This window comes from Lithobates pipiens, unplaced genomic scaffold, assembly GCF_037356315.1.
Source record: "Lithobates pipiens isolate NorthernLeopardFrog02 unplaced genomic scaffold, aLitPip1_a1.2 Scaffold_25, whole genome shotgun sequence".
Classification (NCBI taxonomy): Eukaryota; Metazoa; Chordata; class Amphibia; order Anura; family Ranidae; genus Lithobates; species Lithobates pipiens.
The window spans coordinates 186,904,770-186,918,010 of record NW_027507787.1 but is presented as its reverse complement, the minus strand read 5'-3'; the positions used below and the strand labels follow the sequence as shown (position 1 = coordinate 186,918,010).

The 13,241-nt window shown below is 41.0% G+C and overlaps 1 protein-coding gene across 1 annotated transcript in view; it reads left to right on the top strand.

The window, feature by feature from the left end:
- The first annotated feature begins 1,330 nt into the window (after positions 1 to 1,330).
- The window catches only part of WBP1L (WW domain binding protein 1 like), a 102,681-nt gene continuing 90,770 nt past the window's right edge, over positions 1,331 to 13,241 (top strand). Inside the window, exon 1 of the mRNA XM_077455296.1 lies at positions 1,331 to 1,520. Within this exon, the coding sequence (XP_077311422.1) occupies positions 1,461 to 1,520 (60 nt within the window). The 5' untranslated portion in view covers positions 1,331 to 1,460. The remainder of the gene's footprint in view (positions 1,521 to 13,241) is intronic.

The window sequence follows — 13,241 nt, the reverse complement described above, 5'->3', positions numbered from 1 at the left end:
TCCCCATTCTGGCAGGGGAGGTAGAGAGAGATCTGCTGTTCCTAGTCATTAGGAACAGCGATCTCTCTCCTCCTCCAGTCAGCCCAGCCCCCATAGAGTTAGAAACACTCCCAGGGAACACACTTAACCCCTTGATCACCCCCCCAGTGTTAACCTCTTCCCTACCAGTGACATTTATACAGTAATCAGTGGCTATTTTTTGCGCTGATCACTGTATAAATATTACTGGTCCCAAAAAACTGTCAAAAGTGTCCGATCTGTCCACTGCAATGTTGCAGTTCCACTAAAAAATTGCAGATCACTGCCATTACTAGTAAAAAAATTTAAAAAATAATAAAAATGCCATAAATATATCCCCTATTTTGTAGACGCTATAACTTTTACGAAAATCAATCGATATACGCTTATTGGGATTTTTATTTTATTTTTTTACTAAAAATATGTAGAAAAATACATATTGGCCTAAACAAGAATTTTTTTTTTTGGTGGGGATATTTATTATAGCAAAAAGTAATAAATTGTTTTTTTTTTCAAAAATCTTCCCTTTTTTTTTTTTGTTTATAGCGCAAAAAATTAAAACCCCAGAGGTGATCAAATCCAACCAAAAGAAAGCTCTATTTGTGGGGAAAAAAGGACATTCATTTTGTTTGGGTACAAAGTCGCACGACCACGCAAATGTCAGTTAAAGCGACACTATGCCGTATCGCAAAAAATGGCCTGGCCATTAGGGGGGAAAATCTTGTGGTCTCTATGTGGTTAATGTATATGTGATCAGGCAGGCCCTTACATTACATAGTTGAAGGTAAATCTAAAGAAAATTGAATAACGTATGGCCAGCCTTAATCCCAAAGTTTGGGTTGTCACCAGAACAGGACTAGTAGAAATTTTCCCAGATCTGGTGACAACCAGCTATTTCCTCACCTTGGAGGGCTTGCCTCTCACTTCCTGCTGTGGCTATAGGACAGTAAGTGAAGAGAAATCTCCCTAATGGGACACTCCGGCAAAAAAATAAAAAAAATCCCATGGGTTATAACCTTTCCCTTACTCTATCCAAAAACATTTTTGCCTGCAGTTCTGCTTTAACGTATACCTGAAGAAATACAACATAAAGTCCTATAGTCCAGACAGCAATACATTATTATAATCATGTTAGCTGAGATGCCCCACTCAATATGGCCGCTCCAGGCTGACACTGCTTCCCCCAATCACCGTGACTTCCTGTGCCGGTACGGCCCAATCAGAACCGGTCTCTTTGTTAGCTTTAAACTGCAGCCCCTAGCTTACGTCCAATGGGATAGCGTGGTTGGATAGAGGTGGGCGTTGCCTTGTCTGCCTAGCTCAGTGGAAGTGCAAGTTAGGTGGCCTCGGTCGCCTGTGCACAGCTGTAGGGGCTGTGCTTGCTGCTGTTGTTGTAGCTGCACGTACAGGAAGGACCGGGGACAAGGGATCGTCACAGGAACATGTCCCTCCTGCTGTCCCAAGCTGTCCCCAGCAGCACGTCAGGCAGTATGGAGTCCCAGGTAAGGAGAGCAGAGAGGGGCACATTCCTGTACTGAGCCTGCTAGTGTCACTGTGTCCCCAGCCTGCCTGGGATGGAGCCCCCCTGTGTCCAGACATGTCTTCTTCTGTGCTGGGGGGTTTGGTGATAAATGAGCTCTGTGTGTATCCCCCCCCCCCCCCCCCTTTCCATCAGGTGTCATGGTTTTATTTTTTTGTATTGATCAAGCCATACACTATACAATCTGATTTGTAGAACAACTTTCTGTTGCTAACTAATATAAACTAAAATTATCCTCCAAAAAATGTTACATTTGTTTTGCTTTGTCCTTGTATTTTTATGTGTAGATCTTGGGAAGATCGTACAATCAGATTGTATAGGCTGGCCATATACTGCTTAATATTTACAAGCAAATCAATCAGCTTGGGAAAAACATAAATGACAATGTGTGACGTTGGGAGCACTGAGCTCAGGGTTGGGCTATATATATATATAATATAGATAGATAGATAGATGGATCGATTATATTATAATATATATATATCTCTATATCAGCACTTTAAAGAATTTGCAGTTGTTCTTCTACTTCTCTAGTTCCACCGAGTACACCAACCGTTCTAACCTGGAGGAACCCTTGTAATATCTCTGGAGACCCCTTCTAATAATTTATTATACTTGTACTTCTATATAACGATAAAGTAAAGATGAAGGAATGTGGAGCCCTTAAAGTAGTGTTCCACAGAAAAAAAAAATGTCATTAAAATCCTTAAAAAAACAAACAAAAAAAACAAAAAAAAATTTGGGAAATGTATTATTATTTATTATTAATAAAAAAAAAAAAAAAAAAAAAAAATATATATATATATATATATATATATATATATATATATATATATATATATATATAATATTATTATTATTATTATTATTATTATTATTATTTTTATATATATAACTCTCCTCTAAATGCCTGTTGCTAGGGTGTCCCTTGTAGTCTGCATCCTTCAGTGCCTAGGCTGGTAACATCACTTCCCCTCGGCGCAGGAATTGCTCAGCTCTGCCCCCTCCCTCCTGTCAGTCATCTGAGACTCGCAACGGGTCCCAGATGACTGTGCAACGCCGCTTGCGCATGCGCAGTGGTTGCCCGGCTGTGCCTTCTCAGTTAGAATGCCAGCACCGCTGAGCGGAGGGGGGGGACGAGCGGGACTTCATTCCCCCTCATCGCTGCACCCTGGGACAGGTAAGTGTCCGATTTATTAAAAGTCAGCAGCTGCAGTATTTGTAGCTGCTGACTGTTAATGTGTGTGTTTGTTTTTTTTTTTTTTCTACTCTTTTAAAGTGATTGTAAACCTCAGACATGAAATATGAACAAAGCATATCACTCTATGGTGGGTACTTGTCTTAATTGAAAGCACTGAGTGTCATTTTCTATCTGCTGCTTTATTCCTCTGCTATCAGCATGAATCACTTCTGACAAGTTTTCTGACACCAAGAGAAAAATGGTGACAGGAGGAGGGGGGTGTCCCTTACTTCCCCTCCAATCAGCTCTCAGAGCCCTTCTTACTGAGCTCTCTAGGGAGTGACTTCAGCTCTCCGCCCCCTTTTTCTGACAGCTCAGATATGCTTTAAATATTCAGCACTTTGAACACAACTTTTTCCAACATAAAAAAAAAAACACTGCAGGAAATGCTACAAAACTTTTTTTTTTTTCTGCTCCTAGAAGCTGAAACTCAAAAAATGCTAATGGCATAAAGTAGTGTGCATAGGATAACACTATTTAGTTTCTAGGTGTATAAAAATGCTAATAACAACTTATAGGAGCTTAAAAAAAACGCTAGTGTGCGTGGAACCTGAAGAACACTCAAAAAAAAACATGACTTTTCAGTGTTTTTGAGCCATAAGCTTTTGTGGGAGTAAAATTGTACTAAAAATGCTAATGTATAAATAATGTAAAATCCTAAAAACAACTACGCTCTTTTTTTTATTTTATTTATTTTTTGCCTTTTTATAATGTCCGGCTTACGCGAGGTCTTAAAGTGTAAGTTGACCTTTTCAGATTTCCCCAGTCCCCGCTCTAGTCTGCTTTTGTGGGTCTTGTGCTGTAAATGCCCCCAAAGCTGGTTTAGCGGTGGGGAAATTTGAAATCCCCGCTCTTCTCCCTCTTCTTCTTTCTCCCTCTTCTTTCTTAAAACAAACTGGACAGATTGGAGTGATTCCGATTGGTCGGCACCAGCACAGAGCATCTTTCTAATCTGTCCCAGAAGCAGTGCAGAAAGAGGGAGAAAAGCATCCATTTTTCAATCCCCAGACCACTACACTGGCTGTGTGGGCACTGACAGCTCATCACCCACAGAGGTAAGTGAACTAACCTTATAAGCCTTGCAATACAGGGAGAGGTCAATTGCAAGGGTAATTCCCAGAGTTTAACTTTATCTTAACACACGTTAAAGCAGAGCCCCCCCCCCCCCCCCCCCAAGTCCTTCCCCCTGCCACATTTGGCAATAGAAAAGAAGGATATATATATACGTATGTGACATCTGTGTCATTCCAATTTTCTCTTCATATTATGATGGAATCCCTATGGGTGGTCAGATGTAAGTGGACGTGCTTCTGTCAACATCTGCCCACATTTATTCAGGTCAGGAAAAATAGACCTGGACATAACTTTTATTTTTTTCTTGTTCGGTCCAACGAATGCATTGAACCAAATGTGGCCAAGTATATATATATATATATATATATATATATATATATATATATATATATATATATATATATATATATATATATATATATATATATATATATATATATATATATATATATATATATATATATATATATATATATATATATATATATATATATATATATATATATATAAAAATTTTTTTTTTTTTTTTTTTTTTTGAGAGATCCAGTGAGAGACACTTGTTTCCTCAGGGACATTTAACGAGGCGTTCTAGTCAAATTAAAACAAAAAAAATTAACCACTTGCCATATTTACTGTGGCAGGTCAGCTCTATTGCATGAAATCCATGTACCTGCATGCCATTTTGTGCAAAAGCCAGAGACGCAATCAGTGGGTTTGGCAAACCCAATGTCCGCCGACCACCCGCAATCTGACGGGAGAAGAGGGAGATCTTGTGTTCTTGCTAAGTCAGACCATCAATCACACAGTTAGTAAGCACACATTTAATCACCCCTGGTGTTAAACCCTTCTCTGCCAGTGTCCTTAGTACAGTAAAGGTGCATATTTTTAGCACTGATCACTGTATTAGTGTCACTGGTTAGCAAAAAGGGTCAATAGTGTCAGGTGTCCGATTTTTGTCTGTCGCAGTCCTGCTAAAAAATCGCTGATCGCCGCCATTACTAGTTAAAAAAAAAAAAGAAATGCATTAAAATATCCCATTGTTTTGTAGACTCTAAAACTTTTGCACAAACCAATCAATATATGCTCATTGAAATAAAAAAAATTTTTTTTTTTTTGCCAAAAATATGTAGCTCAATACATATTGGCCTAAATTGAAGACATTTTGATTTTATTTATTCATTTTACTTTGTCTCTCCCCTTCTTCCTTTTTGTTTATAGTGCACAAAATTATAAACTGCAGAGGTGATCAAATACCACCAAAAGAAGGCTCTATTTGTGGGAGGAAAAAAAGGACATCAATTTTATTTGGGTACAGCATCTGTCAGTTAAAGTAACAGTGTCTTGTTGCAAAAAATGGCCCTGGTCATTAGGGGCAAAACCTTTGGGTGCTGAAGTGGTTAAAGTCAGCAGCTATGAAAACTGTAGCTGCTGACTTATAATAAACGGACACTCGTCTGTCCCAGGATCCATCGCTGTGCTCACTCGAGCCCTTTGTTCCAGCAGTTTTCAGTCCCTGGCGGCATCATCTTACTGTGGCAAGGATATCCTGCGGCTTCACAGCCGGCTGCCCACTGTTCATGCATGAGGCGCGCTGCACCTTGTGATTGGTCCCGCAGTATTCTGGGACCTGTGACGTGTCCCTAAAGGCGAGGAGGGGGCAGGAGAAGAACTTCAATCTGAGTGTAAGTGGGAGTGGGTACTTTCAAAACCAGGTACCCCTCAAAAAGGGCCATTTATTAAGAGCAGCGGGGGAGTACACCTTAAAGCGCAAGACACATTGGAAAGCTATCCTCTAACTTCCTGTTGAGCCTACAAAATAGGAAGTGAAGGGAGATCTTTCTAAAGAGACACAGATGGAAAACCAAACTGACTACTCCCCCCCCCCCCCCCCCCCCCCCCATTCAGAATGAGGGGGTGGGGGGTGGAAAATGGCATCAAATACTTAGTAGTTTAACCTTCTTGGTTGGTACCTCTTGGTACATCCTTATGTGGTAGTATGCTGCCATGTTGGCACCAGAAATAGCCTGACCATTATACCAAATACCGTAAATTTTAACTCCCCGGCACCAATCCATGACAGCTTACATTTAGCAGTATGGGGCTAGGAAAAACCCTTCTTTTTTTTTTTTTTTTTTTTTTTTTTAGTTTTAGATATATGCCTCGTTTCCACTGAGAGGATCGCTTAGAGTCAGTACAGTTTGGAAGGGTTAGAATAGTCCGGCCTATTCAGGTGAGCGTTTCTACTTCAAGTTGGACCACCAGGGGCCATACAGGGTTTAGAAAAAAAGCCTAGCGTGGCGTCACACTGATTGGCAGACAGAAAACCGTCTGCCAATCAGTGGAATGTATCCTAGCTCTGCCCTAACCGTACCGTACCATTTTTCTATGGTCCCAAATCTGAAGCAGGACCATGAATGGTTCGGTTGTATGGGCCGCTTTCATAATGGAAACACTCAGAATAGCGCACCGAACCAATCCGCTCAGTGGAAACGAGGCTCTAGATATACTGTAAGGACCGGTTCACACTATTACGATAGCAGACATTGCATGTAATTTGCAGCGCACTTCTGTTCACTTTACATGCGATGTCAGCCATACAGATAGTATGGTTGATAACGCACCGCATTATGTGCAAACGCGCACAGGACCCTTTTTTCACTTTGGACCAGAATCGGATCACTTGTGTGTTCACACATATGCGATCCGATTCATGTCCGATCTTTCAGTTCGCAGTACGATATGCGAGCTGAAATGGGGGTGTCGCTAACTTATATAATGACACTTCCCAGCAGTTCGCGTATGGCAGTGTGAACTGCTGTGCGTTTTGGCTGCGATCGGTAGGGTTCTCGCATTGCAATAGTATGAACCGGCCCTAAAGCCTTGTTCATTTTTTTTGTTTTTTTTTTTGTTCGGGGAGTAGGGTAATCCTGCTGCACTGCGACACAACTGCATTTATTAGATGCGGTTGTGGCGCAATACCATTCACTTGAATGGGCCACTCTACTGCCTGGAAGAAAATGACAGATTGTATATAAATTGCTGTGCCACGGCAGTCTATAGTATGTCTGTTAGCAATGTTGCTTATGGGTGGTAAAAACTTGGTTTAACAGCCTGTTTTTACTGTCGGTGACAAATAATGACTTCAGATGAACTTTGCATTACAAAAAAAAAGCTACTTTATTGTTATTTTTTTTCTCGTAACGCACAGCAACCCCTCCTCATGGCAATGTTATGGTGTGAAGAAGGTGAACAATTGTGTTCTGTACATATGAACACATCTCAACTGAACTGGTGTGAATGAGCCCTTATTCCAAAAGCGCTTCACTTCCCAAATCAAATTGTTCTACTTTGCCCTGAAATAGCTGCTCATTTTCATAATGTAATATAATTTGGAGGTCACATCGCAGTCATTGGCTAATGCAAATATCTTGCATCAGCCAGTTCTGGAACTTTGAGATAGGACTTGTTTGATTTATAATAATGTGGCAAGGTTTAAATCTGTTTGTCAGTGACGCTTTAATTCCGTATTACATAACGTCCAGTTCTTGGTGCGTGCTGAGGGTTCCATGCTTGCAGTTCAATTTTTTTTTATTCCCATGATCATTGTTGATGTTTTAGCAAATAAAATTACTGATTTGCAGTACTTGGAATTCTTACCGCCTCGGTTAATTCCTGTTAAATGTCTTCGAGAGAGAACTGTTTCACTTTGGTTAGTAATTGAAGATGAGCAAATCGTATGGTAAGTTGGAGAAATCGGGCAAATTTGGTAAATCTCAATATAACACAACTTTTATTTTACCCGACTATTTACTAAAGCTTAGGGAGTGCAAAATCGGGCTCACTTGTGCATAGCTTCAAACCTCAGCATGTTTAAGCATTGGAAATAAAACCTGGAAGCTGATTGGTTTCTATGCAGAAGTGAGCCTCATTTTTGCACTCTCCGGTTTTAGTAAATAAGCCCCAATGTGCTGTAGATCTCTCTGACCTGATGGAAATCCTGCAACTCCACATAGCCAAGATTCATGAAATGTCATGGAAAATTAGGAAAAGTTTTTATAGTGAAACTCTGGATTTGCCATCTAAAAGGAATTTGCAGAAATGTCCTGAATTCCCCAAGCCCTACCCTGAAAATAAGACCTACAGGGACTTTAACTAGGGCTTATTTGGGTGGTAGGGCTTATATTGCAGCCATCACCGACAATCACGCTAGGTCTTATTTTGGGGGAAACAGTTTTTAGGTTCTTTTTCTCAATCTATCAGAAATGGTTGAAGCCAACAGTATAATAATCAAAAATCTTACACCTAAACCAAATATCTGTAGGTAAACAGCAGCACTACAAGTGCATAAGTGAATATACACTATCAAGACAGCGCTGCATGCTATTGGTGCATGGGCTGATGACAGTGAAAAGTTATAAAGCTATAAAAATAAAGGCTAAAGGGAAAAAAAAAATAATAATAATAATAAAACAAGTGTTAATAGTAATGCAACATAAAAATAAAAAATCCAAGTGATAGACTGGGTGTCAGACTATGCCAAGGTGCAAGCAAGAAAGTCCTCCAATAGTGTCCAGCTCTTCACTCCACACCACGCCACATGTGCGCACACCACCTCTTCCCCATCAGATTTGAACTCAAATAAATATGCCTCACCTTCTCATGTTTGGCAATAAAGCGGATAACCATAAAGGGTTAATGTTATACCACAACGATCGCCACCTCCTGTAGATCTGGATCAAAGCGCTCATGTATGGGAAGAAAAAGGAGAGCTCCACCAGTGCAGTCTTGAACACGATTTATTTAAAAGCAACTTCAATCATTACACTTCCAATGTTTCAATTGAAAACAAGCATGTATGCCACATGTATCCACACCATATTAGCAGTTAGACCAATTTTATTAAGACAGTGTCTCACCGGACTGAAAAGGGCTGCTGAAAAGTCACTTCCGGTTTCACATCCTACGTCCCTTCCAGTTGCCGTACAGCCACCACCCGACGCGTTTCATCAAAGTCCTTTAGCTTTTACAACCACTTTAGTTTTTCAAAGTTTTTGATAATGTTATTTCCTGGCTGTCTCCAGCTTCAGAACTTTAGGTCCTGGATCTGGAGAGTTTGGGTGAAGGCAAAACTGATCTTGTTGAGCAGAAAGGTGTGGAGGGCAACTGCATTACAGCGATAGAGAACTAGAGCTTTGGAAGGAGAATTTGGCAGTAGGGGACTACATTTTTGCTCAGTACAGATTTGTTCCCCTTTCACACAGGCTTTCTGATCAGGTCTGCCTGTCAGTTTTTCAGGTGGATCTGATCGGATGCTTCATGCACCTCTATGGAGCGGCAGATATCAGCGGTGACATGTCCGCTGACATCCGCTGCTATCCTGTCTGTGAAATCCACACGGATTGAAACCCTGTTTTCCATCCTTCTGTTGGATCGGATGAAAAAGAACAGGCAGTCTGTTTTCATCTGATCTCCATAGAGGAGAGCGGGGCTCTGATAGGTCCATATCCACATAGTGAGCGGCGACGGACCAGTCATCCATACACGGACAAGCCTGTGTGAAAGGGGCTTTAGGCCTCGTGCACAATGGACGTTTTTACAGCTGCTGTGTGTGGCTTCAGGGATCTCTTTTTTTTTTTTTTTTTGCAGCCAGTAAACTTCCCTGTATGTTAGCCTATGTGTCCATGCACACATAGGGTGTTATCAGCATTTTTTGGCAGGGACTTTTTCTTGCTGGGGAAAAAAAAAGTTTTCAGCTGTAAAAACGCTCTAAATCTGATAAAAGCTTAAAAACGCAAAAAAAAAGATGCTCTGTGTTTTTGAGCCAAAAGGTCTTGTGGGAGTATAGTTTTGATAAAAAAAAAAAACTGCAAAAAATGCTGCAAAACTCATTCTACAGCTAAAGCTACTGGCATCTTTATAACGTGCAGTGTGCGTGAGGCCTTCATGTGTAGAAATACAGAACCTGTTCTTATTTTACTTGGGTATAAAGGTGCAGGTTCTAGGGTCATCTAACCCTGGCTTCACTATACATGGAACAAGTACTCAATTGGCAAAGTCTGGTCTTCTGCCATACATTCTGGTTTCAGAACAGTGGTTCACTAGGCCAATGTTTCTCAACTCCAGTCCTCAAGGCACCCCAACAGGTCATGTTTTCAGGCTTTGCCTCAGATGAAACGGCTGTGGCAATTAAGACCCCTTTCACACTGAGGTGCTTTACGGGTGCTACAACACTAAAAAATAGCGCCTGTAAAGAGCCGCTCCTTGCAGGACGCAGTGTGCTTGCAGCACGTTACTACTCCTGCAAGTAGCATCTTTGGAGCTTAACATCTCCTAGCCATTGAATTGAATGGGCACCACTGCAAAACCGCCGGTAAAGAGCAATTTGCGGACACATTTAACCCTTTTTCGGCCGATAGTGGGGGTTAAAACCACCCCGATAGTGGGCAAATATCGCAGCTAAAATGACGGTAAAGCAGTGCCACTCTACCGCCAATGACCCGCACCTCCCAGTGCGAAAGGGCTCCTAGTGCCGGTTCACACAGGGGCGACACGACTTGCAGCGCAACCCACAGAGGCGATCTGCACACTACTTCAGCGGCGATTTGCTAAACGACTTCTGTATAGAAGTCAATGCAAGTCGCCTGAAGTCGCCCCAAAAATAGTACAGGAACCTTTTTCTAAGTCGGAGCGACTTGAGTTGCTCCGATTAGAACGGTTCCATAGTACAGAACGGAGCGCGACTTGTCAGACAGCTAAGTCGCCCCTGTGTGAACCGGAACTTAGGCAGTGAAAGTGATCAAATCACCTGTGCAAAATAATGGAAGGCCTGAAAATATGACCTGTTGGGACACCTTGAGGACTGGATTTGAGAAACGCTGCACTAGCATTGCACCTTTATGGCAAATCTACACTGGCATAAATATAATTTAATTATTTTTTTTCTTAAGTGCATGCCTTGGGAATAACGAAAAAAAAAATTAGTGGTACAGAGCCGGTTAAAAAATGGACAGCACCTTCTACATCCATACAGGTCCCTGGCTGTCCCAGTGTCGTGCACGTTTTATATGCATTTAATATGCAAACAACAAATATTTTGCATGTGTCTCTAATTTACTTTTGTTTTAAATCGATTTGAGCTGTAAACTCTTAATCGTAATCTTGTTTTTCATTAGAATGGGGCCCATATAGAAAGTTATGTAATGCATGGTTTCAGTAAGAAGATTAGAAGAAAAATGTTTTGCAGAAATCTATTTTTCATTCTTACGGGATTATCTTATTTTACAGTGGCCTGGTGTTCACTTTTTCGCTGTCTAAACAAATCTATTAGGGAGGCCTAAAGAGGCTTATTACCTAGTGCGCAAACAACAAAGGATGTGGCGGCAGGTCCCTATGTGCAGAAAATAATTAATAACTATGCTACTTAAAGTAATCCAGTCCATCCAACACTGGGTGCTTTACATTGACATGTGATGGGGCAAAAAGCTATTAAAATAGGGGATACCTGAAAACTGCACTAACAAGTTCTTTAACCCACAGATTGTTGCAGTTGAAGTTCTATGCAAATCTTGACTTTACATCCAAAAGTCAAGTTTTGAGTGAGAGACTCTCTCGCACAAATTTTTTAATAAAAATTGCAGGTAAAAGGGGGGGGGGGGGGGGATACACTTTTTTATTATATTTATTTTTTCCCTTGTTCAAAAGCATTTTATTGACCTTTTGTGGGTACAATACAAAAAAAAGGGATAGTAAGAAAAGAACTCTGCAGAATAATATAGTAACAACATATTACATGTTTCTCTTTTGAGAGTGTCTCTAATTGCATTTTCTGCCCCAGCTATTCTGTCCCTCACCTCCCTACATAATATTTTATGTAGCAGATCAGTGGTAGGCAACCTCCAAAGAGGTGATCTACCTGAACAACATGGGAGAAGATCAAAGATCACCGGGCATAGTATCGCCTCTTCACACCACTTAAAATGGAAGTAAACCCTTCCAAACAACTTTGACCTACAGGTAAGCCTAGATTAAGGCTTACCTGTAGGTCCAAGTAATATCTCCTAAACCTATATGGTTTAGGAGATATTTGCCCGAAAATGGGCACCGCTGTCTACGGCGCATGCGCCGTAGACAGCGGCGCGCATGCGCACTAAATGCGGCAAGTCCAAGAATGGATTTGCCAAATTTGTCGACTCCCGTGCGCATGCGCGGGAGTGACGTCATCGCGGCCTCGCCGTATGACAGCGGCGGAGCTGCGAGGCGCGACTCCCGTGCGCATGCGCGGGAGTGACGTCATCGCGGCTTCGCCGCTGTCATTGGTCGGAGCTGCGAGACGCCACCAGCAAGATGGACGCGGCGGACTACAGGGATCAGCGGCGACTTCGCTGGCTCCTGTGTCAGGTAAGTGACACATAATGAGCTACTATGCGATGCATAGTAGTCCATTATGCTTTACCTTTGCAGGGAAAAAAAGAGGAAGTAAACCCATCAGGGTTTACTTCCTCTTTAAGGACCGAGCCTCTTTTTCAGACTGTGTTTACACGTTTTAAAACAGTTTTTTTTTTCTGCTAGAAAATTACTTAGACCCCCCAAACATTATTGTTTTGTTTTTTTCTAACACCCTAGAGCATAAAATGGCGGTCATGGCAATACTTTTTTTCCACACCGTATTTGCACAGCGGTCTTACAAGCGCTTTTTTAAAGAAAGAATTCACTTTTTTGAATAAAAAAAAAAAAAAAAAAAGACAACAGTAAAATTGGCACAATTTTTTTTATATTGTGAAAGATAATGTTACGCCGATTAAAATTGATACCCAACATGTCACGCTCTTGGAATGGCGTGAAACTTTTACCCTCAAAAATCTCCATAAGTGACATTTAAAAAATTCTACAGGTTGCATGTTTTGTAGTACAGAGGAGGTCTAGGGCTAGAATTATTGTTCTCGCTCTACAGATTGCGGTGATACCTCACATGTGTGGTTTGACTACCGTTTTCCAATGCGGGCGCTACTCACATATGCGTTCGCTTCTGCGCGCGAGCTCGTCGCGACAGGGTGTTTTTTTTTTTTTTATTTTTTTTTTTAAGTCTTATTTATTTTACTTGATTTTATTTATTTTTACACTGTTTAAAAAAATAAAAATACATTGGATCACTTTTATTCCTATTACAAGGAATGTAAACATCCCTTGTAATAGAAAAAAAGCGTGACAGGACCTCCTTAAATATGAGATCTGGGGTCAAAGTCCTCCGATCTCATATTTGGCCTTAAATGCAATAAGAAACAAATAAAATGTCATTTGAAAAAACGACATTGAAAAAATGTGACGTTTTTGAAGTCGCTTCCGCCCTGCTATGGTATAGAGACGGGTGGG